The sequence below is a fragment of the Pan troglodytes genome, chromosome 8, assembly GCF_028858775.2.
Source record: "Pan troglodytes isolate AG18354 chromosome 8, NHGRI_mPanTro3-v2.0_pri, whole genome shotgun sequence".
Classification (NCBI taxonomy): Eukaryota; Metazoa; Chordata; class Mammalia; order Primates; family Hominidae; genus Pan; species Pan troglodytes.
Window position 1 is genome coordinate 117,202,309 of NC_072406.2, and position 24,646 is coordinate 117,226,954.

Here is a 24,646-nt window from a genome sequence, read left to right on the forward strand (position 1 = left end):
CTCCATCCAGGAAAAATAAAATCAGCTTAAACAAAAATATATAAAAAATATAATTAGCATAGATTGAGAACAGAGCCAAATAATCTACTAGTGGTGAGGCAGAGGTGCAGCAGAACAAGCACCTGTCTGTGAGTTGGGGTACTCGGCTCTGTTACCCTCCGGCCTTGATACCAGGAAAAACTCCTTAACCTCTCTGGGCTGTAACTTCCTCTGTGACCTGAGAATACTCATCCTTGCCCGGAGCACCTCCCAGGATTATAGGTTAATCAAATAGAAGATGAATATTAGAGAAACTGAAAAATGTTGTATAAATGGAAGGCGATTCTGTTTTGACCTGGCTGTTGGCATTGTGGTATCGTTCAGAGTTTAAGTAAAACTGCATGTGCTTTCTGCAGGAGAAATCTACTGTTGGAGGCCAACCGTAGATGCATGCCAGAAATATGCATTTGGGGGAATATGTTTTATATGATTTATTTTTATTTTTAAAAGAGTTAGAAGGTAATCAGAATTTGTTACTATATTTCTGCCACTCTGTACTCCTCCCTCCCTCCTTCCTTCCCTCCCTCCTGTCCTCCCTCCCTTTTTCCTTCCCTCCCTCCTTCCCTCCTTCCTTTCCTTGCCCCTTCCCTTCCCTTCCCTTCCTTTCCTCCTTCCTTCATCCTTCCTTCCTTCCTTCCCTCCTTCCTTCCTTCCTTGCTTCCTTCCTTCCTTCCTTCATTCCTTCCTTCCTTCCTCCCTCCCTCCCTCCTTCCCTCCTTCCTTCCCTTCCTCCTTCCTTACTTTTCATCTCATTTGATCCTTAAATAGATGTAAATCGGTGAGACAGCCAGGGATGACCTACACTCTTTTTAATGTATTTTTTAACTGAAGAGCTATTGGGAATTTAAGAAGATACTGTCACACACTTAAATTACTGATCATAAGGGTGGTGGAGCCTGGATTCAAAATTATATTATCCAATTCTTATGGCTGAGAAAGAAACTGGGAGAAGAATGAGATGTAGGGGTTTCAGGGAGCATAGAAGGACAGGAGGAGGACAGCAAATAGCCAGTCTCAGAAAATGACCCACAGGCCAGTTTTCAGGACAACTCTCGCGTGGGTTTTGCCTCCTAAGTCAACCTGTTTAGGCCATATTTGTGATCTGTCATGGTCATGGTATTTCAGAGTTGGAGGATGGTCTGAGTTCTGACCTGGTGTAGGAATCCCTTCTCCCAAAACTCTAACAGTACATTCTCAGGCTTCGTGAGCTCAGGCTTAAGACACATTATTTTCTGATGCTGGACAGCTTCTTTAAAAAAATGTAGTTTCTTACATTAAGCTAAAATTTATTTTATGAAAGTTCAAGAATTCTGGTCCAAATTGGGATGAGGCCTATGGTGCAGGGCTTCCGTGAAATTTTATGAGATTACAAATGCAAAACACATAGAACAGTTTCTGGCCTATTGCCAGAATTCAATAATTGAATAAAGGCAGGCAGAAATATAACAGAGATAAATGTCATGTGCTGTACTTAGGTTAAAGTATAGAATATATTAGTTCTGTTCCATCTTCTAGGTTTTTTATTTTATTTTATTTTTTCATTATAAATCCTCCACTGGAATTCTAGGGTTTTAAAATCAATTTTTAATAGCTAAAATAATGCTTTTTCAATCTAGTAAATTGTCCCTAACTCAACTTTATTTAGAAAGTACACATAGCAAAACTGCCTTAGTCTGGGCATGTTTTATTTACATACCCTAACAAAATGCATAATGCCTTTCCTTTGTGGTATGCAATGAGTGCTCCCTCACACTTGTGCATTCACAAACACACACACACACACGTCTCTACCATCATTTGAGCATCATCAAAAATACAAAAATGTTTTATTTACTGTTTTTCCTGACATGGTAGTTTAACTCAAATTTGCCCAGATTCACATAGCTAATTGGCGATAGGAAAAAACAAACAAACAAACAAAAAAGCAAGTTAGAACAAAAACCTCCCAATGGACTAGTGGGAAGGAAACTTCTGATAAAGGACATCTACAAAAAACCTAAAATTAACATCATCTTGATGATGAGATACTGAATGCTTTCTCCCCGAAGAGCAGTAAAATGGCAGGAATATTTACTCTTAACACTTTTATTCAACATTATGCTGAAAGTCCTAGGCAGTGCAATAAAGCAAGAAAAATGAAACACAATTCATATAGACTGCAAAGAAGAAAATAAAACTTGTTATTCTCATTGACATGATTGCCTATGTAGAAAATCCTAAGGTATCCATAAGAAAATCTCCTAGAACTAATATGTGAGTTGAGCAAGGTTGCAGGATATAACACATTCGGTGTAGAAAGGATATTATTTTCAATCAATGGTATTGGATCAATTGGGCAGTAATCTGGGGGAAAATTAACTTCAACCTATGATTCACAACTTATACAATGATTCACAACTTATACAAAATTTAACTCCAAATAGATCATAGATCTAAATATAAAACATAGATTTATAAAACTTTTAAAAGAAAACATAGGGGAAAATTTTTATGACCTTGGGATGGACAGAGTTTTTTAAAATTACACTAACAGCAAAATTGATAAAATAAATAATTGATAAATTGAGCTTCATCAAAATTTACAACTTTTGCTCTTCAAAAGATACTGTTAAAACACTGGGAGAAAATACATGCAAATCAATATCCAAGAAAGGACTTGTAGCCAGAACATATAAAGAATGCTTAAAACATAGCAATAAAAAACAGCTCTTTAAATAAAAGTTTGAATAGATCATTTAGCAAAGAAAATATAAAGATTACAAAGAAACACATGAAACAGTGCTCAACATTATTAGACATTGGGGAAATGCAAATTAAAACCATAGTGATATATCACTATATATCTATTGTTATCACCAAAATAAACAAAAATGACAATATCAAGTGCTGGCACAGAAGTAAAGCAATAGAACTCTCATACATTGCTGGTGGGAATGCAAAATGGTACAGCTACTCTGAAAAGATATTTTGGTAGTTTGTTATAAAGTTATACACATCTTAAAACCCAGCAATCCCACTTCTGCTATATATTTAGCCTAGAAAAATGAAAAATTTATATTCACATTAAAACCTGTACACAAATTCTGTAGAGATTTATTAATAATCACCAAAAACTGGAAACAAATATCTTTGAATGAGTGAATGTATTAACAAGCTGTGGCACATCTACAAAATAGGATACTACTCGGTATTACTCATATTTGAAACAACACATGAATTTTAAAGGTGTTATGTTGAGTGAAATAAGCTAATCTCAAAAGGTTACATGCTGTATTATTCCATTTATGTGATCTTATGGGAAAGACAAACTATATAGATAGAGAATTTACTGGTAGTTTCCAGAGTAGGGAAAGTATTTGACATGAAAAGCTGCATGAAATATTTTTTAGGATGATGTCATTGTTCTGTAACCTGATTGTGGTGGTGGTTACATAAGTCTATATATCTGTTCAAACTTACAGAACTCTATGCCAAAAACTCACTGTGTGTACATTGAAAAATATGTTTGTATTAAAAATACTAAAATTAATATTTTTGGTTAATAAAAGCTAGGAGGCATAGTTTCTGACTTCTAGTTCTATAGCAATTCCTGCTTTTCTCATTCATTCATTTATTCATTCACTTACTTATGCTTTTACCCAATCAACATCTACTTAAAATCTATGTATACTGTGCACTGAGGGGACACACAGGTGAATGTGATATCATCCTTACCATCAAGGAGCTTCTAGACTTGTATTTGAATGATGGACTATTCAAATGATGGAGAAGTATTAGAATGTTGCTAGCACACTTTGACAAGGACTTTAATGGAGTTGGGAATATATTGTGTTGAATCATAAATGAGATTGAGACTAATGACCTAAGCAAGTTAGGGGAACCATCTCAGAAACAGAATGTTTGATTTGGTACTAGGGATTAGTAGGAAATTATCTGAGCATTCTGGATAGAGAGAAGAAACTTGCAAGTTCCCAGAATTGTGAAAGGTGGTATGTGCAAGGCTGTAAGTTATAATCTGGAAAAGAATGAATGGAGATAGGTTGGTGAAGGTGGGTTGAAGAGGACCTATGAGGGAACAGGTAGGTAGCTTCCTGAGCCACAGTTCATGTTGCACACCAAGCCATCTATGGCCATCCTTGCCTGTTTATAATGATAAAGCTTCATGAAGCAATTATATTTCCCCCAGCTGCAGTCTCACATATGGATGGTACCAATCAATCTCTGGTCACTTCACCTTCCGTTCTACCTGCCTCTTTTATCTGCTTGTTTCACATTTAAGATACAGGAAGAGATAGATGAAAAGCTAGGACTCATTTCAGCTCATTCAGACCCCAGCCTCCATCTCTGGAGCACAAGGCAGCTTTTGCTCTGTTTCCCTGGTCCCCGATCCAGACTAACTTGGCTCATAATTTAGGAATGATTCTGAGAAATGGAGAAGTCAAGTGGCTTGTCTAGTGGCCCCGGACAAGTGGTGGAGGAGCAGACTGTAACTGTGGTGGTAGAGCAGACCAGAGACTAGCATCAGTGATGAGGTCAGGTAACATCCTGTACCCTGCTTCTCAGGGACTGTACTCTGAGCAGACAGACTTATCCAGTACCCTCAGCACTGCATCCAGGTCTTTTCTTGCTTGATGACACTGGACTTGCCAAGCCTGCCTGCAGTATCTGCCCAGGCAGATAGGTGGGCCTGGGGAGGGTGTTGAAATGAATGACTCTCCAAGCCCTGGTAGAGGGTTGCACTGCCCTGGCTGAAGTGTGGGCACCAGCAGCCATTAGGTACCACTCTTTCTGCTCAATCTCCATGGGAGCCATGTTTGCAATTTGTGTTTATCTTTTTGAGCAATAAAGAGATATGGTCTTTTAGCTATTCACAGACAGGCAGACGTGGAGAGTAGACACCTAAATTCTAATTCCGGTTTTTCCACTGAGAGGCTGTGTGATCTAGGGAAACAAGTAAACCTCTCTTGGTTCTTTTTTCCTAATTATAAAATGAAGCAGAATTAATGATTTATTTATTCATTCAGGGAACAGAAGCAAGATCTGCTCATGAAACATCAATTAAATATTGCTCTATGTAGTTCCCAGAGTAAGATGGGGATACTGGCATCTACGCAAATATTAATATAGAAATTTGTGCTTTTCTTATGTTTGTTCATTGGTTCACAATCCACTCCTCTGTAATGGAACACTCTTCAGGTATAGAAGACAAGTGGTCCTCAAACCAAGCATTATAATCACCTCATGAATAAACACACACACACACACACACACACAGACACAAACAAACAAGCATGCACACACACACCCTTACCTGGGCCCCACCACAAATCAATCAATGAAGTATCTCCTGGGAAAGGTCCTGGGCATTGGCCTTTTATAAAGTTGTCCTGCTGATTTTAGGACATGTAGGACTGAGAACCAACGCACTAGATCTGAGCTGGTTGAACTTTAACATGCATGTGCACCATCTGGAGAGCTTGTTAAAATATATACTCCCCATTTCTGACAAGCTCTCAGCTGCTGCTTCTGGTCTGGGGACTGCACTTTGATTAAAACTGCACTGCACTGAGCTGCCGGGTATATACAGATAAAAAGGACACAATCAGCACCAAGTAGCTCACAGGCTAATGGGAGAGGCAGATATGCACACAGATCATTGTTGCAACGCATTATGCTAAAGGCCACGGAGATTCTGCTGTAAGTATCATGGAAAAAGTGCTGTGGGGACCAAAAGGAAGGGTTGCGCAACTGCTGAGGAGTGACCGAAGGCTGCACAGAAGAGGCCATAGCTAAGCCTCATCTTGTGGGATGAATTGGATGAGTTTCCACCATCCAAAGGGATGGTAGAAATGGGGTGTGGGAAAGTTATGCTAGAGCTGTGCTGTCCATTATGGTAGTCATTTAGTCACAGTGGTTATTGAGTCCTTGAAATGTGCTGTCCAAATCAAGCTGTGCTTTAAGTATAAAATACATACCAGGTTCCAAATATTTATTATACTATGAATGAAAAATTGTTCCTTGATAATTTTTATATTGATGACATGATGAAATGATAATATTTTGGGCTAAATAAAACATATAAATGAACTTCACTTTTCTATTTACTTTTAAAACATGATTACTGAAAAATTTAAAAGGTCATTTGTGGCTTTCTTTTTTAATATATACTGGATGGTGCTGCTCTAGACTGAAGGAGCCCCAGAGAAGCAGCACAGAGCATGGCTTTTTCAGTTGTGTAGTGTGGCATTGACAATTCTGACTTTGACGCTGACTCCAACACTCTGGATCTAACCCAACATAAGCTGGTCTCTTTTCTTGTTTATATATCGGAATCTCTCCTCTGGCCTAGTCCTAGTCTCCCTCTATAGGAGTCAGACTTCCTGAATTAAGCTGAAAGCATTAAATTATTTTTTTTTTGCCCTGGCAAGGTTTAAACAGGGCAAAGCCAACCAGTTTGGTTAACAACTGTGTGAATAATCCTATTTCTGTCATGAGATTCAGGATTCAAATGGCTTTTCCTCCCATTCGCTTCTGGAATTCATCTTTCTCTGAATGTCCCTGCACATGCTTTCTCTCTGACACAGTTACTCAGTCACAGACCGACAGAAGGACACACACACCCTCCATTTAAGAGGCAACTGAGTGTCAATAGAGAGAGTATTAACTTGATGACATAAAAGTTGGAGAACTAACTGTCATTTAGACCTTGGACAAATTTCTTAGCCTTCCTGTGATCCCTCATCTGGTGTTTTACCTATTTGAAAATACTAACAAACGTAAGAAGTATTTTTATAATTTATTTTTTTCATCAGTTTACTAATGATGATCTTATTATAGAGTAAAATTGTCAACAAGGGAGATTTCAGTTCAATGAACAAAGCAGTAACAACAGAGAGTACCCAAAGATGACCTGACCTGGGCTGCTTTGTGAAGTAGTGAGCTCCTCTGCATGAAATTCCCAAGTATGGTGTCCCATGGGGCACTGTGATAAGTGAACCTGAACATGGGCAAAACATTTGAAGTATCTAGACATTCTAGAAATGTGCAGAATCAAAACCCATAGAACATATGCCACCGTCCTTTGTTTTCTTCTCATCATCATCCCTCATTAAGCAATCACGGCACTTCTTCTAAGGCAAGATAAAGCCTAATACTTCTTAACAGAAATTCCAGGCATACATAAGTAATCAAATGAGCTTGGCACACAAGTGAAACTATTAGCTTTGAAGACTAAACTCTAGGCTCTAGATACATATATTATTGGTTCTTTAAAATATTGATTAATTCAGTAACTTAGGAATTGTGTAAACTCAGAGCTCTAGCAGCTCTTTAAGACTTCAGAGGCCAAAACGAGGACAAAGTGGGGGCTAAGGCAATGGGACTGCAGACTGCTTGCCTTCTGTTCAACCATAGAAGGCAGAGTAAAACTTACTTTATGGATTGAGATATAGGATTGTCTTTGATAGAAGGATTCCATAATCAAAAAGTCAGAACATATAAGAGATTCCCACATTATATTACATTCCAAACGGCATCAAATTGTATAACAACTTGCCCAAGGTCACATAGACGGCCAGTGACAGGGAGTGACCCAGTATGTAGATTCTAGTCAAATACCTAGCCCAGTTTCCTTTCCATGTTTAAAATACATAAAGGTTAGAATCACAGGTACTGGTGTAAAATCACCTGGGTTCAAATTCTAGCTCTGTCACTTCCTAGAGCTGTGGAACTTAGGCAAATTACTTAATCATCCTGTGCCTCAGTTTCCTCTGCTGTAACAGGGAAATGATGATAATTGTAACTCCCTGGGTTGTTACAAGAATGAAATTAGTTAATGCATATAGTTCCTAGAACACCAAACAACACAGAATGAGCAGTCAAAAATGCTACTGTTGTCATCGTCATTGTCATCGTCATCATGATCTTCATATAATCATCCTATTCAGGGTCAGTTTATTTAGCAGGTACAGTGGAAAGAGCCCTGAATGGGATGGTAGGACTGCTGAGATATTCAGTGTCACTTTGGTTTCTAAATATCTGTAACTGCCAGATTGCCTCCTGTGCCATCAAGAAGGCAGATAATGCTGGGATTCTCCTATGGGAGATGAGAAGTTTCACCAAAGCTCAAAATCCATGAACTCAGTAGAAGGAATGGAAACTTCCTTTTATTGTTTTTTGCCTTTGTTTGTTTTTAGAATCGATTATGCTTCAAGCTCTGTATTAGGTATTTGCAGCAATATTACTTCCTTCCTTGTCTTTACAGATAGGTTAGTTGCACTCCCTAGTCAAGAAAAAGGATGCTGATGGAAGCTAAATAACTTTTCAGAGTTACCTTGAATCTGCTTGTTTTCACTTATTTTCATTTGAGAGTTAATGTTACATAAAATAAACAGCTCACGGGTATTTCTCTAAGAGAAGGCCTAAAGAGCTGAATTTGCTGTTTGTTCACAATTTTAATTCACTTTTTCAATTTGTGACAATAGTATATTATTACCCAAAGGAATGGAAGTTGAGTAAATCACAGAAAGTTTTTCCTCTGAGATGACAAGAGGCTTGATGTCTAGGAAGTTTGAATGCTTAGTAATTCTCAAAGGCAAAACATAATCACGGGACACCATGTAATTAAACATAACAAAATGTAGAGGCTTTTAATGTCATTCAGTTCAGTTTAACCAGCATTCACTGAAGCTTTATAAAGTCAGCCCAGGAAGAGAAAAGTGGCTAAGATTTTATTTCTGCTGGTAAAGAGGTGATCCTTTTGGAAAGGTATGGCAGAACCAGAACTGGACTTTACAGTGAAATTTGTTGACGTAGATGAGGGGCTTGTCTTGCTGAATAGAGAAAGGCTGTGGCTGCCTGCCTGAGTCCTGTGAAACTTTGAGCAGAAATACAGCCTCTTAGGAAGAAAAGAAGGCTAAGGGCGTCAGATTGTCTCCATCTCTCCTCCCACATTCACCAGTTCTCTAAGCATCCTAAGGCGTATTCATTTGTGAACGTTCTGTCTCCATCACTGGCATAGGAATCTTCTGAGGGCAAGAGCCTGTCTGATGTTCTCTGCTTCCTGGAACCTCAGGATGTGTCTGACACCTGCAGCTTCTCTATACACCTTGAGCCAATACAAAAGGAATGAATCAGTCAGTGTAAGGCAGCCCTTCTCACCATGTGAGATCCTTGGTCCCACATCTGTATGGTGAGAAGACATGGATGCTGGCTCCATTTAAATGATGTTACAATGCTCCCTAAAGGGCCTGCTAGCTGTAGAGCTAGTTTGAAATAGGGGTGCATATTTCCAAATAGCAGAATAATCTTCTATTCCTGGTGCAGGGAACAAAGCCTTTGACTTTTCGTTTTTGTAACTGGAGCAGTGACCACACCAGCTCTTAGAAATATATTAGGAAGACATTTTACATTTAGAAGTGTATTAAGCATGAAGATTATTTAGGAAATCACTCTCTGGTTTTTACATAGGGATATCCAAATGAGATCTTTCTACTGTCTGTTCTTTCTAGTTTTTCATTTGAGGATATTTCAAAGGAGAGGATAGAAAATAGAAGTTCAAGAATAAGAATTAATCAAAGTCAATTCATTAACATGCAAGTATGTCACGTATTTCATGAGCTTTGCTTACATAAAAGTCCATGTGCATTTTTAACTCCCTCATTCAAGAATTTCCTTTCACATAGCACAATTTCACATCCAGGTTAAACTCAAGGGCTGCCTCCTCTTTGAAGTTCTCCTTGATTTGTCCAGCCCATATACTTTTTTTCTTGTCCAAACATCCATTGCACTTAAGGTAAACGATGATTTAAATTCAGAATATGACTTCACTGTAGAACCTGTGATATCATGGTCTTTCAATTCTCCACAACAAAATAGGACATTTATTATAAATTGAATCTATAAAAGATGCTGAGAGTTGGATTCCTTTCCCTTTCTCTTCATAATAAAAAATAACTAACATTTATTGATCTTTTAAAATGTATCCACAATGTGCTAAGCAATTTTCATGCATAATCTTGTTTAATCCTGATGACAGTCCTCAGAGGCACATACCAAATTGTCTGTGCCTCACAGCTGAAAAGCCATGCTGCTACTTGGCCAAGGCCAGTCTGCACATAGTAAGTCCCGGATTTGATCTCAGCACTTTCTAGCTTCGGAGTCCTTGCTTTCAGAACCACTGGAGTATGCTCAAGAGATCTGGACCACTTTCATTTTATCTGGTATCTGGCGTTATTAAAAAACAAATAAGAAGGCCACACTTGTTGGAAGCCTATTTGGGGATTTTAAATTACGTCATAAATACCTTTGTGAATTTCATCATAGAATCTCTATAACTGTATTCAGCCTCATTTGGAAGTAATGTCTAGAATTCTAATTTGAGACATTTTGCATATGTGAGGTTTGAACCAAATGATATTCCCTGCTCACCCTTGACAGCCACAGTTCCTCCACGACCCTGAGTCACTTCTGTTTGACCGCCAGGCCTGCCTGACAATTTAGTTTCCCCATGCCCCTACTTTGGTTCTCTCCTGGCAGAGGGCACTGCGGCACTTATCCAATCTCTATGTTTTGAAAAATAAAAGCATTGAGACTTCCAATATTTGAGTCCAGCTAAGACGGCCAGGCCACCACATTTTCAGTGATTTTCAAAAACTCATTTCAGTGCTGTCTTCCTGTTAAATTGGACCTTTCATTCCATACTGAGCAGTGGCAAGTAGAGAGCGAGCCAAGAAGTAGGACAAGCTTGGCACAACATTATACCTGCTATGGGCCAAGGTTTAGGTAGGTTTTGATTTTGTTTCTGGTGGCCTCGAATACACTTGCTTCTTTTTTCAAAGTGTCCAAATGAGAGAGTGAATAGTAAATAGCCAGAGGGAAATGAACCAGTGTGTGGGAATAAGAAGGTGTCCCCCTGTGTGTACCTTTGATTACCAGTGCAAAGGGCTTTCTGAGACACTGGCTGGTAAGAAGGAAGCAGGTTGCCATATCAACACCTGTGGTTTCTTTACATGTTTTTACTGCAGGTTTTCATTGTTTTAGTGCTTTATTCTAGGAGTAAATTACTAAGACTGTATGGTTCCAAGAATATTCCTGGTGGGCTAGCAGCAATGTGCTCCAAAGCACAGCCTGGGCTCCCTGCCTTCCCCTCTCCTCTCAGCCAGAAGTGGAAATCCATCCAGGCCACTCTTGGCTTTCTCTGTGAACCAAGACAAAAAGGAAGGGGCATACAGGCTGTCCTTAAAGCATGTTGGACAAGCTGTTGCTACAGGGTCAGGGAATGAGGGTAAGAAAGCCTGTCTCTTTCCTTATAAGGAAGGTCATGACCAAATTGCAGAGCAGAAAGGAATATAAATCATTGAACATGCACACATGTGTTCATTACAGCACTATTCACAATAGCAAAAACATGCCATCAACCTAAATGCCCATCTACAGTGGACTGGATAAATAAAATGTAGTACATATACACCATGGAATATCATGCAACCATAAAAAAGAATGAGATCATGTCCTTTGCAGCAACATGGATGGAGCTGGAGGCCATTATCCTAAGCAAACTAACACTGGAACAGAAAAACAAATACCACATGTTCTCATTTATAAGTGGGAGCTAAACATTGAGTACATACAGACACAAAAAAGGGAGCAACAGACACCAGGGCCTACTTTTGAGGGAAGAGGTTGGGAGGAGGATGAAAATAGAAAAACTATCGCGTGCTATGCTTATTACCTGGGTGATGAAATAATCTGTACACCAAATCCCCACAACATGCGATTTGCCTATGCACATGTGCATCCTGGATCTAAAATAGAAGTTGGAAAGGAAAAGAAAAAAAACAGTGGCTCCTGGGTTTCATTTGGAGTGTTGGCCTCAAGGTGTTTGGCCTGTACCATCTTTTATATTTAAATTACCTCTCAACTTTTTTTTTTTTTTTTTTTTTTTGTGAGATGGAGTTTTGCTCTGTCACCAGGCTGGAGTACCGTGGCGCGATCTCGGCTCAGTGCAACCTCTGACTCCCTGGTTCAAGCAATTCTCCTGCCTCAGCCTCCCGAGTAGCTGGGATTACAGGCACATGCTACCACACCCAGCTAGTATTTTGCATTTGTGGTAGAGATGGGATTTCACCATGTTAGCCAGGGTGGTCTGATCTCCTGACCTCGTGATCCACCCACCTCGGCCTCCCAATAGCTCTCAATTATAAAAATAAGGAAATTTAACATTTAAAAAATAGAGGCATTTAGCTTTTCTTAGAGACTCAGAATGTCTTCTTTTTGCATATGAATTCTGTGTGGAGGAGCAGTTCCCCCTTAAAATAGGCGAATGTTTGCATCTGAGTGTAGTCTCCGCTGCTCCTCAGAGATCCCTGACACTGAGACCTTGTGCCAGCCACCATTTATCATCTACCCCCGCTAGTTTTACTCTCATACATAATTTGCATGGCCCCTTAAGCGTTTGAGTTTATTAGGATAGTTGTAAAGGCCTGCGCTGTCATACAAAGTTATTCAGGCTATATCCTAAGGCATTCAGCAGTAGTGGTTGTTTTGAGGCTGGGAGGTATTAGCCCAGGCTTAGGCTTTAGAGATGCCTTTGGCTACTTGTTTCAAGTCCATCCAGTTGCCAATTCATCATCCACATGGACCCTAGATGTGAAATGAGTGCAGAAGGAACACAGATGACAAGAAAGTGTCCCAGGCAAAGAGCACAGGTAATGGAGGGAAGAGAAGAAACTCTGGAAACACTTCAGAGGCAGAATTGTCAAGGATTGGGAACCAAATGGGATGCAGAAGAAAGAAAAGTTTAGAGGCTGGAGCTACTGTGCAGATGATGACTGTTGATGGGGCAAATGGAATCAATACTAGACCTAGTCAGATTATAGTTACCAAAGCAAACAGACATTGCTCAAATTTGAACATTCAAGAAGTAGTTATATACAGCATGTAATGAATACATTTCCCATTAAAATATTTCTTTCTTAAAGTAGCATCATGTTTCTAAATTAATATGTGTAGTAACTAGCTACATATATGAGTAAACCCCTTCCTAGACAGAAGGTTCTTTTAGAAAGGAAAATCTCTAATTGACTGCCTTATTCCTAGTACCCAAACAATACCCAATATGTAGTGTGTGCATGAGAAATATTTGCTGAATCCATCCATAATTACTTAAACAGAGATCATTTAAAGTACCCATAGTTTAATCTCAGTTGTTACACATTTTTTTCTGTAAGTCTTTTGCTTTTATTTATCTGCTGCCTACCACTTCCTTCTCTGTAGCCCCTGACACCTCTGCACACATATGTGCACATACAAGGAAACAATTGCATTAGATAGGCATATGTCATAATGCATGTGGTTTTAGATAATAAGATTTCTCTACTTTTAATCTTAAAGTGATTTCTACTTTCCATTTTGATCATTTATTTTTAAATTTCATTAAATGAATAACCTTTTTTAAAGCAAATTTTTTTGGTGGATTCTTCACAGAGACTCACCTGTAGTTTTTCCTTAATTAAAGAGCAAAAAAACCGAATGGATTCCCTTTCCTTGGATAACCTTCTAGTCATAATCAGAAAGCCTTTTGGAGCCAAAGATTTCCCATTCAGCTACAGCTGGTACCATGCATTTTTTGGGTTGCTTGAGGCGAGGGAGGAGGGTTCAGCTGTTGAGATCTCTAGAAGATTTTTACAAGTAATTATGTAAGTTTTGTACATGTTATGTAAGAAGTGAATGCATTCTTGTTGTAAAAATAATAAAAATGTATCTAATGTAAAAAGCAGAGGTCTCACTTGAATTCTGTCTACTTCCTTGAGTCCATTTCTTTGCCTAAAAGTAATCATAGCTAATTTTCATATGTATCCTTTAAACATTGTTCTGTGCAGTATGGCACAAGCCTAATTGGATCATACTACACATGATGCTAACTAATTTTTGAAAGATTGCAGAACAGTGCGTTTTGGAGAAATTACCATGTTGAAGCATATGTATCCACCGAATTCTTCTAATTGCAGCATAGTACTCTGTCATATGCATATATCATAGTTTATTTAGGTGATCATTAATTCATGGGCATTGAGCCTATTTCTAATTTTTCACTACTATGAACAATGCCACTGTGAATATCGTTGCCCTTGCCTCTGTGGAAATATGAGTCCTTCTCTAGAAAACATCTAGAGAATTAGAATTCTCTAATTAGAAAATTAGAGAGAACAGATTCTCCTTGAATTAGAATTACTGATGTAAGATACGTACCTTTAAAATTCTGATACATATTTCAAATTTGTTCTTCCAAAAAGCTATACCAAATTACTCTTTCAGCAGTCTGATATGAGATGAACAATTTTTCCACTTCTCTGCCCAAATTAGATATTACGATTTTTTGGGAATTATTATAAATTCTGTGGACAAAAGCATGAAATCTCACTGTTATTTTAAATTACCTTGTTGATTCCCCCATGAAGTAGAGTTTTGTATGCTACCTGGGGCTCCCTCATGATTTTCACTTGTATCTAAGCATCACTCTACCCTCCTATTTCAGATGCTCACTACCTCACCTGCAGGATCCAGGAATGTGCCGAGACAACTAGAAGTGGGCCTTTTGCCCGCTCCATTGACATCAGTTCCCTGGTTGTCCAGGATGAATATATCTTCATTCAGGTGAGTACAGAAAGTGCAGTTGGTGGTAGGAGGATGCATCGTTGAAGTTGGCTACCTGCTAGGAAAAGGAGGGTGGCTTTCCCAAGGTTGTGAAGATGTGGAGTTGAGACACTGTCCCTCCTTTGCTTCAGGGACCCAGTCCTCTGGGGAGAGCCCAGACTTCTACTGGTTTTAGTGATGCACTGAATCCTTCCATTGGATTGCCATTTTATAGCACAGGAGCTGTCTGAATTGGCTAGTCTTGGGCTGGATTTGAAGTAACTTAGTCAAATTTCTAATGGGATTTGACTTTAAGTAATTTATCAAAGCCACATTCTATTTCTACCCAAAGTGACTTGTTTAACTTGGCAATGAAAATCCCCTGTAAATTAAGCATCTTTAGGATTCTTTTTCTGGAAATATCTACTACTCGCTAAACTTTCCCCTTCTTTCCAGTGCTGACTACCTTCTCAATGTCCGTGTCCCAAAGCGTTTACTCCCAGAACTGAGTCTTAGGAAAAATTAGATGGGACTCATATTTAGGCAGAGCAGGGAAGCCTTCTTTTACATTTTCGGTCTTGTTATCTCTATTGTGTACTATAAGGAGGTACAAAACAGGACAAAAATAAGGGGAACAAAAGGTAGTGCTCCACCAGATGACTGACAGAGGATGCATGTGATAAATCAAACATGGTATTTGATCGCAACCTTGATTTCCCACACTCTGCCTTTCCATCCTTCTATTCTCAGTTGTTTTGCAAACTATTCCCACAGGAAAGTTGAACTTTGAAAACTCCCTGAGTTGGCTCAGACCTAAGCACCTGAATGACCTTCTCTACCTGACCCCTGGTAGTTCAGTCCAGATCAATCCCATCTCTTCTAGGAGACTTTCTATGAACTTCCAAGCTCAGTGTGACTCTCCATCCTCTGAACCCTTGCAACTTTATGGTCTATACCGTTCCTCTAGCACACAGGCTATCAATGGATTTGTCTTCTCTCCAAATTGCATTTTACACTCTCTGAGAATGGCGATGATATTTTATACACACAGTTGACCCCTCTCCCTTGGCCCTAACAAGATGTCTTTGCATATCAGGGGTGCTCAGTCAATATTTGTTGTATTGAACTGATTGTAGGCATCGCAGTTACTTCTATCTATCCCTTAGTTACATAGATTTTTGAGGTCTAGTAAAATACAGGAAAAGTAGCTAGCCACTCAAAAACCATCTTGGATGAGGGAGTGAAACAGGAAGGTTCTGTGGCTTCAAAAATCCCTGTTTTTTAGCTTGACTGAAATGCAGAATCTCAGAATTGTATTTCTAAGTCTTGGCAGGCCAACGGCACTCTCATTCTCTTATTCATAAGTGTTTGTTTATTGAACACATACATTGCAAAATACATAGCACCAGTCACTACTCTAGAGTTCCTCAAGTTTCTGCCCTTGACCTGCTTCTCTACCCAGTACTCGCTGCCTGAGCAATCCCCTGGTTTTAAGGACTATTTCCAAGGTTTGATGGCTTTCAAGTCAGTGAGCTGTGACCTCATGTACTGCAGCCTTCCATACCAAATAACCAACTCAGGATCCCAACATAGACATTCCACAAGTAAAACAGAACCAACAGGTCACCCTTGACCTTGACCCTTACACAGTTTGTGGCACAACCCCCTACCGGGTCAGTCAAAGTCAGTCTGTGTTGCCAAATTAAATGAACCCACAGCCTCTGTTAATATCACTCTTTGTGATTTCTGTAGTGTTTCCTTTTATTCCATTCTCATTGTTATGGTCCCCATTTAAGGCCTTTATCTCTTTCTATTTAGATTTTTTTTTTTTTTTTTTTTTTTTTTTTTTTACAGTGGAAGCACAGGAGTGAGTTATGAATTTACCAGTCGGATTTCCCTTCCCTTAATGCTAAATATGCTAGAATTGTTTCTCGGAAACATGACTTAGAATGTAAAATGTTCAGACTTTTTTCATTTTTCCTTGTGTTCCATAAAGTTTGCTGTAACTCCGCAGACAGATACACAGATTTTTTAAAAAATTATTCTGAAACATTCCTTTTTTATTATACTGGAAGCAGATGGAAGTTTTGTCTTTAATTAGCATCAATTTTTATTTTCCTTGAAAAGATATGCGGTTTCATTATTCAATAAAGTTTTACTCATTGCCAAGTATATGTGAGGTCCCCTGTTCTAGGTGCTAGGAGCTGGGGTTAGGATAGTGAACACAACAAAGTTTCTGCCTTAGTGGTATTTAATTCTAGTGGAAGATAGGAAAAAATATGTGTATGATATAAACATCCATATATACATAGATGAAAAGTTATAAAGAGTAATGGTTAAGAACATATAATTTAGAGTCCAAAACCTGGCATTTGTTGAAACTGTGGCATTCCACACTTAGCTGTGTGACCTTGAGCTGTGCATCATTTGACTTATCTATAAAAAGAAGATAATTGTAGTACCTACTTCTTGGGTTGCTGGGTGGATTATATTTATTAACACTATCTGTAAAGCAGCAAAACGATGCCCTAGAAACAGTGTTATATGAATATTTGCTTTCTATCTTTCTATTTATCTTTTACTATTATCTATCTACAAAATGTATCAGATAATGACAAGTCCTATGAATAAAAATAAATCAGGGACTGTGAATATTGAAGCTATAAAGGTATTGCTGTTTTATTTAGGGAGACTTAGGAAGGCCTCATTGAGTGGTGAACTAGGAACACGGTGGCAGAAGATAGTGCAGTCAGAGAGGAGCGTGGAGCCAGGTTGTCAGGCCTTGGCTTCCTTGAGCCCACATGAAGATGGGGAGTGGGCAGTTAGAGATTTGAGTCTGGGTTCAGGAGCGGGGGTGCGTCATGGAGCAGTTGCAGCTGAGTGTATCCATTGTAAAGTCTACAGTATATTGGTGGCGTTTTTAGACCACAGAATTGCCAGTCGCAGCTGAGTTGATCTACTGTAAAGTTGCCAGTATATTGATGGCATTTCTTAGACCACTAAGAAATAAGTATTGATAGAAAAGAGAAACCATCCAAAGACTGAGCCTCAGGCTACTCCAATATTCAGAGTTCAATGAGATGAGCAGGAACCTGCAATGAGACCTAGATAGACAATTTAGAGATAAGGCCGGAAAGGTGGAGGTGCTAGATCCCACTGGGCCTTGAAGGCTTTATTTTTACTATCAATGATGTGGGAACCAATGGATTAACAATGCCCCAAATAATGTGAAAGGCCAATAAACTTGAGAAAAACATTGGATTTCATTAATCATCAACTAAACACAGATTACATGGTATCATTTGCAACTATCAATTAGCTAAGATTGAAATATGGTAAAAGAATGCCAATGAGTTGCAGGTAGACAACTACATATAGTGTAGGTACAAATATAAATCAGTGGATCATCAGCATTTAATCCACCTTTTTCTTCTCACAGGTGAGTTTGGCCATTTGCATTGACAGATATGACATATATGTCTTAGTTCTGACAGTATATGCTTTGTGTTTAATTATGATTACTTTAAAACTCCCATTATATGGTCTGTTTGCTTTCCTGTGTGTCTGATAATTTTGAGTATTTGTATTTTTGTTCTAAGTGCTTAGCTTTATGAATAGAAATTTATATAACATACTGAATCTTCTATTTCTGGACAATATCTATTGATTTCCTATTGGCAGGAATTACAAAATCAGTGTATTTCCTTGAATTTCTAATTTTCTCCCTCTCTTTAATTCTTCCACTACCTAATTTTGAATAATTATTTTCTAATGTTTGTCTTACTGCCTTAAAATATAATTCTGTTAGACTTAAATATTTTATGAAGCACTACAGAAGAAAGGTGAAAAAAATAGTATGTGTTTATGACCTCTTGTCAGATTCCTTTTTCCAACCCCAGTTTGTTGACGTCATCATTTTAGAGCATGAACATTCTACTCTGCACTGTAATTCCTGCATTTATTTTGATTTTAGTCTTATAGGTAAATGTATTCAGTTGTCCCCAGAAGTCTTTTTCCTATAGTTTTTCCCATTTATCTCTTGGTTATCTGAAATTTTGTCTTCCAAGAAAGGCTAATTCTTGAATGCTGAAAATATGTTTGTCTGTATCTTTTTATATTTTAATATCATTTCTCAGGGTATAAAATGTATGTGTCATCCTCTTTCCATGAGAATTTTTACTCCAATAATTTGTTACTATTCAGACCAGTCTCATATTTTTCGTTAAGGCATCTTGTTGTTGTTTTATTTTATTTTTTAACTTCAATACTTAAAGCCTTTAAAAAATATTTTGGCCAATATATTGTTATCAAATATATTGATACAATATATTATATCAAAATAAAAAGTATTTTGATACCAATTACTTATTAGTTAGCATATGCCTTGTGGTTGGCCATAATGTACTGATTCTTCTGGAATATTAATTTTTTTGTTAAATAGATTGAATTTTTTCTTTATTTTTTAATTTCTCGGGAATTTCTGTGGCATATCTTGAAATATATTTTCTATTTCAGTTTTATAGTTTTGGTTCCTTTCTTCCAGGACATCTAGGATGTGTACACTAGACAGGAAAGACAAAGGAGAGCCATAATTTCTCCCATCCCAACCCTTTTTTACTCCCTGAGCAAACTGAGGAAAATGAGATTAAAAACAATCTTACATTATTTTCTAGGCTCTTTGTGCTTTATTGCTTTTTTTTTCTTTTTCCTGTTTTTGTTTAACTTCTTTTCTGAGCTTTGCCAGTTTATATTGTGTCTCTTTCTCTCGTCTCAACATACCTTCCCTGAGCTCTTGTATTTCTGCTTCAAACCCTTCTCTTATAGAGGTGAGCTCTTCATCATACAGGTTATTTTAAATTATAGCAGTGTGTTTGCAATTTTTATTTGCTCTATGGAAGCATATTTTATTCCATATCTGTTATTTGTTTTTCCTGTCCCTTTCTGTCTTTTATTTTCCTATATTATTTTATCATTATTATGCTATTTTCTTTTATCTTTATATGTTTAACTATTGCTTATTTTTTAATGCTGTGAGTTCTTCCCAGAAAAAGTATTTGAGGAGGTTCATTTTAGCAACAGATTAGGGCTCTGTTTCAGCTTAACAAGAATCCTTCTTGGTTCTCACTGAGGTTCTGTATGACTCAAGATTGTTTTCTCTGTGAGTGGGTCCTTCTGATAAGACAGAACCACCTGGAACACAATATATATGACTCCTTTCCCACGTATATTGTGTTTCAGAGTTAGATTTTCATTACGGATAGAGTTTGCATTTCCCTTTCTTATTTTTCTTATTGCTTTAGGGTGATTTATAATAGGAAAAGGGAGAAGCATCATTATGATTTGGCTATTTAAAACCATTTATAAATCCTTATTATATATTTTCTGAAATGTTACAAGAGCTTACTAATTGATTTTCTTCTCCCAGATCAACACCAACCTTCCCCACCAGCCAGTCACAGGGCTAAATCAATATTTCTACATTCAGTGGCAGCTCATCACCTATAGGGTGAAATCCAATTTCCTTACCATTGTCTACAAAGACCTCTGTGACCTGGATCCTACCTACTCCATCAGTCACATATGAATTCCTTACCCACCACTGCTCTTCACATTCCTTCCTTGTTTCATTGTAACCTTCAATAAACATAAACCTCTTTAGTCTCCATGCACAAACTGTGCCATTTCTTACTGTATATGCCTTTCTTATATATTTTTTTCCTGCCTGGGATGTCCCTTTACCAGACAAATTTATTATTTAAATTTAGGACAGACAGCACCTCCTGTAGGAAGTCTTCCCTGACATCCTCAATCGGGATTGGACTAAGTTCCAATGCAGTTCTTACCCATTTGCATTATGTTTCCCCAGCCAGGTCTCTGAAAGGAATAGGACTGTGTGTTATTCGTCATTGCTTCTCTTGCTTCTCCTGCTCTTAGCATAATTACTGGTACTCAATAAATGTTTGCTGAACTGAACTGAACTGAGAAGATAAGACACCATCCTATTCTCAGGAAATGTAGTTAGTTATCTTTTTCAAGCAGGGGAATCTTGCTTCTGCAGCTAACAATACAGGACAACTTAGCCTAATTGACAATTGCTCAATGCGTAAGAAATGACCATGCAATGTGCAATGTCTCTGCGTTTTTATAAAACTGCTGTCCAGGAATTACCCAATATATTATTCATTGTCCTTTTTATATTCATTCATTTAAATGTATTAAAATACATCCAGCCCAGTGAGAAATGCACATAACTAAACAAATATAATGTAATATGATGAGAGCTGTATTAGTGCAAAGCACATGTTGCTCTTGGAGAAAGAGCCTTTCACCTGACCCTAGAAGAGGGTCAGTACAAGCTTTCTCAAAAGAAGGCTATGAGTACGAGTTAAGTAGGTGAAGGAGAAAGAGCATTCTGCCCAGAGGAGAAGGCCTGGGTAAAGTTAAGGAAATAAGAGAACACAATGTACCAGGACCTCTTATATAAGGGGCAGTTGTAATTGTGGGAGGGAGTGGAGTGGTAGAAAAAGAAGTTGGAAAATTGAACTGAACATTTTCTGTTTTCTTTAATTAAATCTAGATAATGTTGTGTTCCCGTCTTTATAGTTGCTAGAAAGCACAGAACTAATTTTTGTGTGAATTTTAGCAGCTTCCCCACATAAAGCTTATGGTATTGTTATTTTTCATATCACTTTATGCTTTGCCATTGGCCATTTTTTATTCCTTGGCTGCTTTCTTATATTCTTTTTGTTTGTTTGTTTGTTTTATTTTGTGTGTGTATTGCTTTTAAAAAATTATTAGAAACCATCTCAAATGATTTTCTGAAACCAGTATCATTTAAAAATCTTTTTTGGGGTGGGGGGTATAAATTTTGAAAATTGAAATGAGGATTAGGACGGGCTTTATGGAGAAGGTAAGATTTGTATCGATAGTAATCAATATCTGCCTGTGGCCTAGAAAAGGGCGAGCTTTTTCATTCTGTTCATTGAAATAAGGTTGCCTCTGCAGGTTTTGTCAAAGCAGAAAACCCACAGACCAACAGAGTAGCTTTTCCTACTCTATTGGAGAAGCTACACAGATGCTATATGAGCACAGTATCAGGGCATCAGAGGAGGTGGTGTTCTACCTATTCCTGCCTACCAGTCTGTCAAAGAATGGCCTTGGTACAAGAAGTCATAGAGCAGTGAGGCTTGAGTCCCTTCAAGGTGGCATTCCCAGGGAGTAGCGCCAAGGCAGAACTGGACATTGAGGATTGTGCATTCCACTGACAGATGCTTACTGGTTTGGCTTTTAAAGGGGATCCGTGTAAAGGCAGATTATTTTTTATTCCTACTATTTAAGCAGTTAAATAACAACAAGATGAGGACGAGAGACTTTGGTGGGTTTGGTTTTTCATGACTATAGAGATTTGTCTACTTAAATTTCGAACTTTTAAAAGTATTGATGTCTTATATTTGGTTTTAGTGCTAACAGAGACATATAACTGAGAAAGAAGAAACAACCTCACAAACAAAGGAGACCAGCCTTTCCCTTTGTCCTTTCCCACCCTTATGTGCCAAATGGAGGACGCCTGGAAAGGCTGGGCTTTGGGCTTCCCAGCACCTCCTCAAACGGAGCAACTCTGCTTTTGTTTGCTCTGTATATTAGATTTCCTAATACTCCTTCATTTGAAAAAAGGATCCTGCTGCTAAAAAATGTTTGAAAATCACTGACTTTTTGCAGCCCTGTTGGCTGCATTGGTCAAAGGTGAGGCTTTTCCATGTGTGGACAGCTGAACCGTGTGGAATGCAGTTGAGATCCAGGCTCAAATCTTTTCTCTGCATATTAGTAAATGTGATGCACATATTTAATGTGCAATTTTTTACACATGAGTGAGAGATTATATACAAATGTACAGTATATGCATTTGAGAGTACAGTTTAAATAATGAAAAACCTTGGTAACCTCTTTATAATGATATTCATTCATTAAATTAAACCTCTTCCCATGACATTAAAAATTTTATCCTCTCCTGGTTGCCCCTATAAAGGAATGTGCCTCATGCCCAATCATAATTTTATTTCTCTTGACATATTGTTTTTAATTCTGTGTCTTATGTGCAGTAGAAGGGTCCATAAACCACCCACACAGCTCCTACTATTTAGAGAGACCTGGAAGGTCTCTACTTCACCTTTTATTTTCCTATTGACTAGGAGGTAAAGGTAGCCATCCTGATGGTTTTGCTTGGGGGAACCCAGTGTTTGATCTCCTGCTGTTGGACAAGCTGAGCTGGAGATATACAGAAAGCTGTGAAATTTGTTAATCTGTCAGTTCCTTTTCTGTGTAGGGGACCTGGGGTTTTGTAGCAAAATCAAAAGAAGCTGATCCTTCCCAGAAGAGCCCTTGTTTTAATAGGGAAGAGTCTGCCTGAAATGCCTCCGTTCCACTTGGATAAAAGAGAAATCGGCTTTCCTCTGTAGGGGCAGGGGAAAGTGTTCTGAGCCAAGCTGGTTGAAAATCCTGTCTTTTCTCCTTATGGAGTAGCGTTTCTAGTGATTATCCTGGAGAATCTGTATTTTAGCAGCAGTTGCAATAAAATTCCTTTAGTAATAAGATTCATACCCTGGCTACCCTTGCTACTAGGGAATGTGATGAAGAAACAAGAACAGTCCCTTAGTAACCTGTCACCAGCAATGTGTATATTATGTCTGCAGTGGATTGTGTGAAACCCTGCCCTATACTCTGTTCATGGCACAGAGGGTGGCCTTCAATGTGGTAAGAGTTCATTTCATTAAAGAGGTATAATACTGACAAGTCTTCAAAAATTTAAAACACAAGAGGAAAAAAAAGTCCATAATTAAGATACAAATAAAGTACTCTAGAGGTAGGAAGAAAGCAGAAAATTTGAAAGAGGGACGGTCATCTTGCCTCTGCCAGGTCTTTCTCCACATCCCTAATGTCTTTGTTGCCTTAGCACAGAATGAAACTTTTCCCTCGCTGTTTTAAGTGAGCCTGTAGTACCCTGTGAGATGAGGTGCTGCAACTTGAACATTCTGGAAAAGGGCATGGTTTTTAGGAACTGAGCACAGGGAAAGGGTAGGAACCCTAAAGATACAGTTGGCCACTTGAGCCTGGGAGGGTTTGTGCTGATTCAGGCCAGGAGAAGAGAGTGGCTTCCTGAACCTGTGGCACCCACAACCACTCATGCAAACCCAGAACAGCTAGCTACTCCCTGAACCTTTGTAAAGATGCCAAGCGGACAGGTAACACTGTGTAGATCCATCTACTACCCAGTGGTATTTTCAACGCTCAGTAATATTCTCTAGACGTGGCGAAGAAAAAAGAAACCTTATGTAACAAAGAATTCTGAGGTGGAGCAATAACATGTATCAGACTGTTTCTAGGATGATACCAGTACTACAATGAAGTCAATTGGTAGCTTGGATACATGTTGCTGTTAGTTTTAAGAGTTCTATGTATAAACATAGAAAAACAGTACTGTTATAAAGTGTTGGGAGATGTTCCAGAAGTACTAGCAATTAACAAGTATTGGTAGCCAATTAACAGATACTTGTTGAGCCCTAGAAGTATGCCAGGTGCAATGGAGCATTGCCCTGGTCTCCATCAGTTTATGATTCAAATAGCTAGTGGTCTGATGTGGAGAAAACAGCCCTGACTTTAAAGACCTGGGTTGTAATCAGGAATCTGCCACCTACCAGCCAGGAAATACGACACAAGTCACTTAAACTCTCAGAGTACTAATTTTCTCATCTCTGTAGAATGGAATCATGCTACTTGCCCTTTCTAAATTGGAAGGTTGTTGTGAGGATCAAGGGAGATAATAATGGCTTTGAAATGCTTTGAACGCTACAAAGCCCTACAAAATGCAAGAATTGAGAGACTAACCCACATGCAAAAATCAGCCTCACTGTTTAGTGTATGCATATCCTCTTTTAAGGATTTTTATAAGCCGATCACATAAAAGATTACTAGATCT

General features: G+C 38.3%; 1 protein-coding gene across 1 annotated transcript in view; it reads left to right on the plus strand.

Annotated features, from left to right (window-relative positions):
* SORCS3 (sortilin related VPS10 domain containing receptor 3) overlaps nucleotides 1-24,646 on the plus strand; it is a 617,030-nt gene that overhangs the window by 447,970 nt on the left and 144,414 nt on the right. Inside the window, exon 7 of the mRNA XM_016919295.4 lies at nucleotides 14,576-14,694. Within this exon, the coding sequence (XP_016774784.1) occupies nucleotides 14,576-14,694 (119 nt within the window). The remainder of the gene's footprint in view (nucleotides 1-14,575; nucleotides 14,695-24,646) is intronic.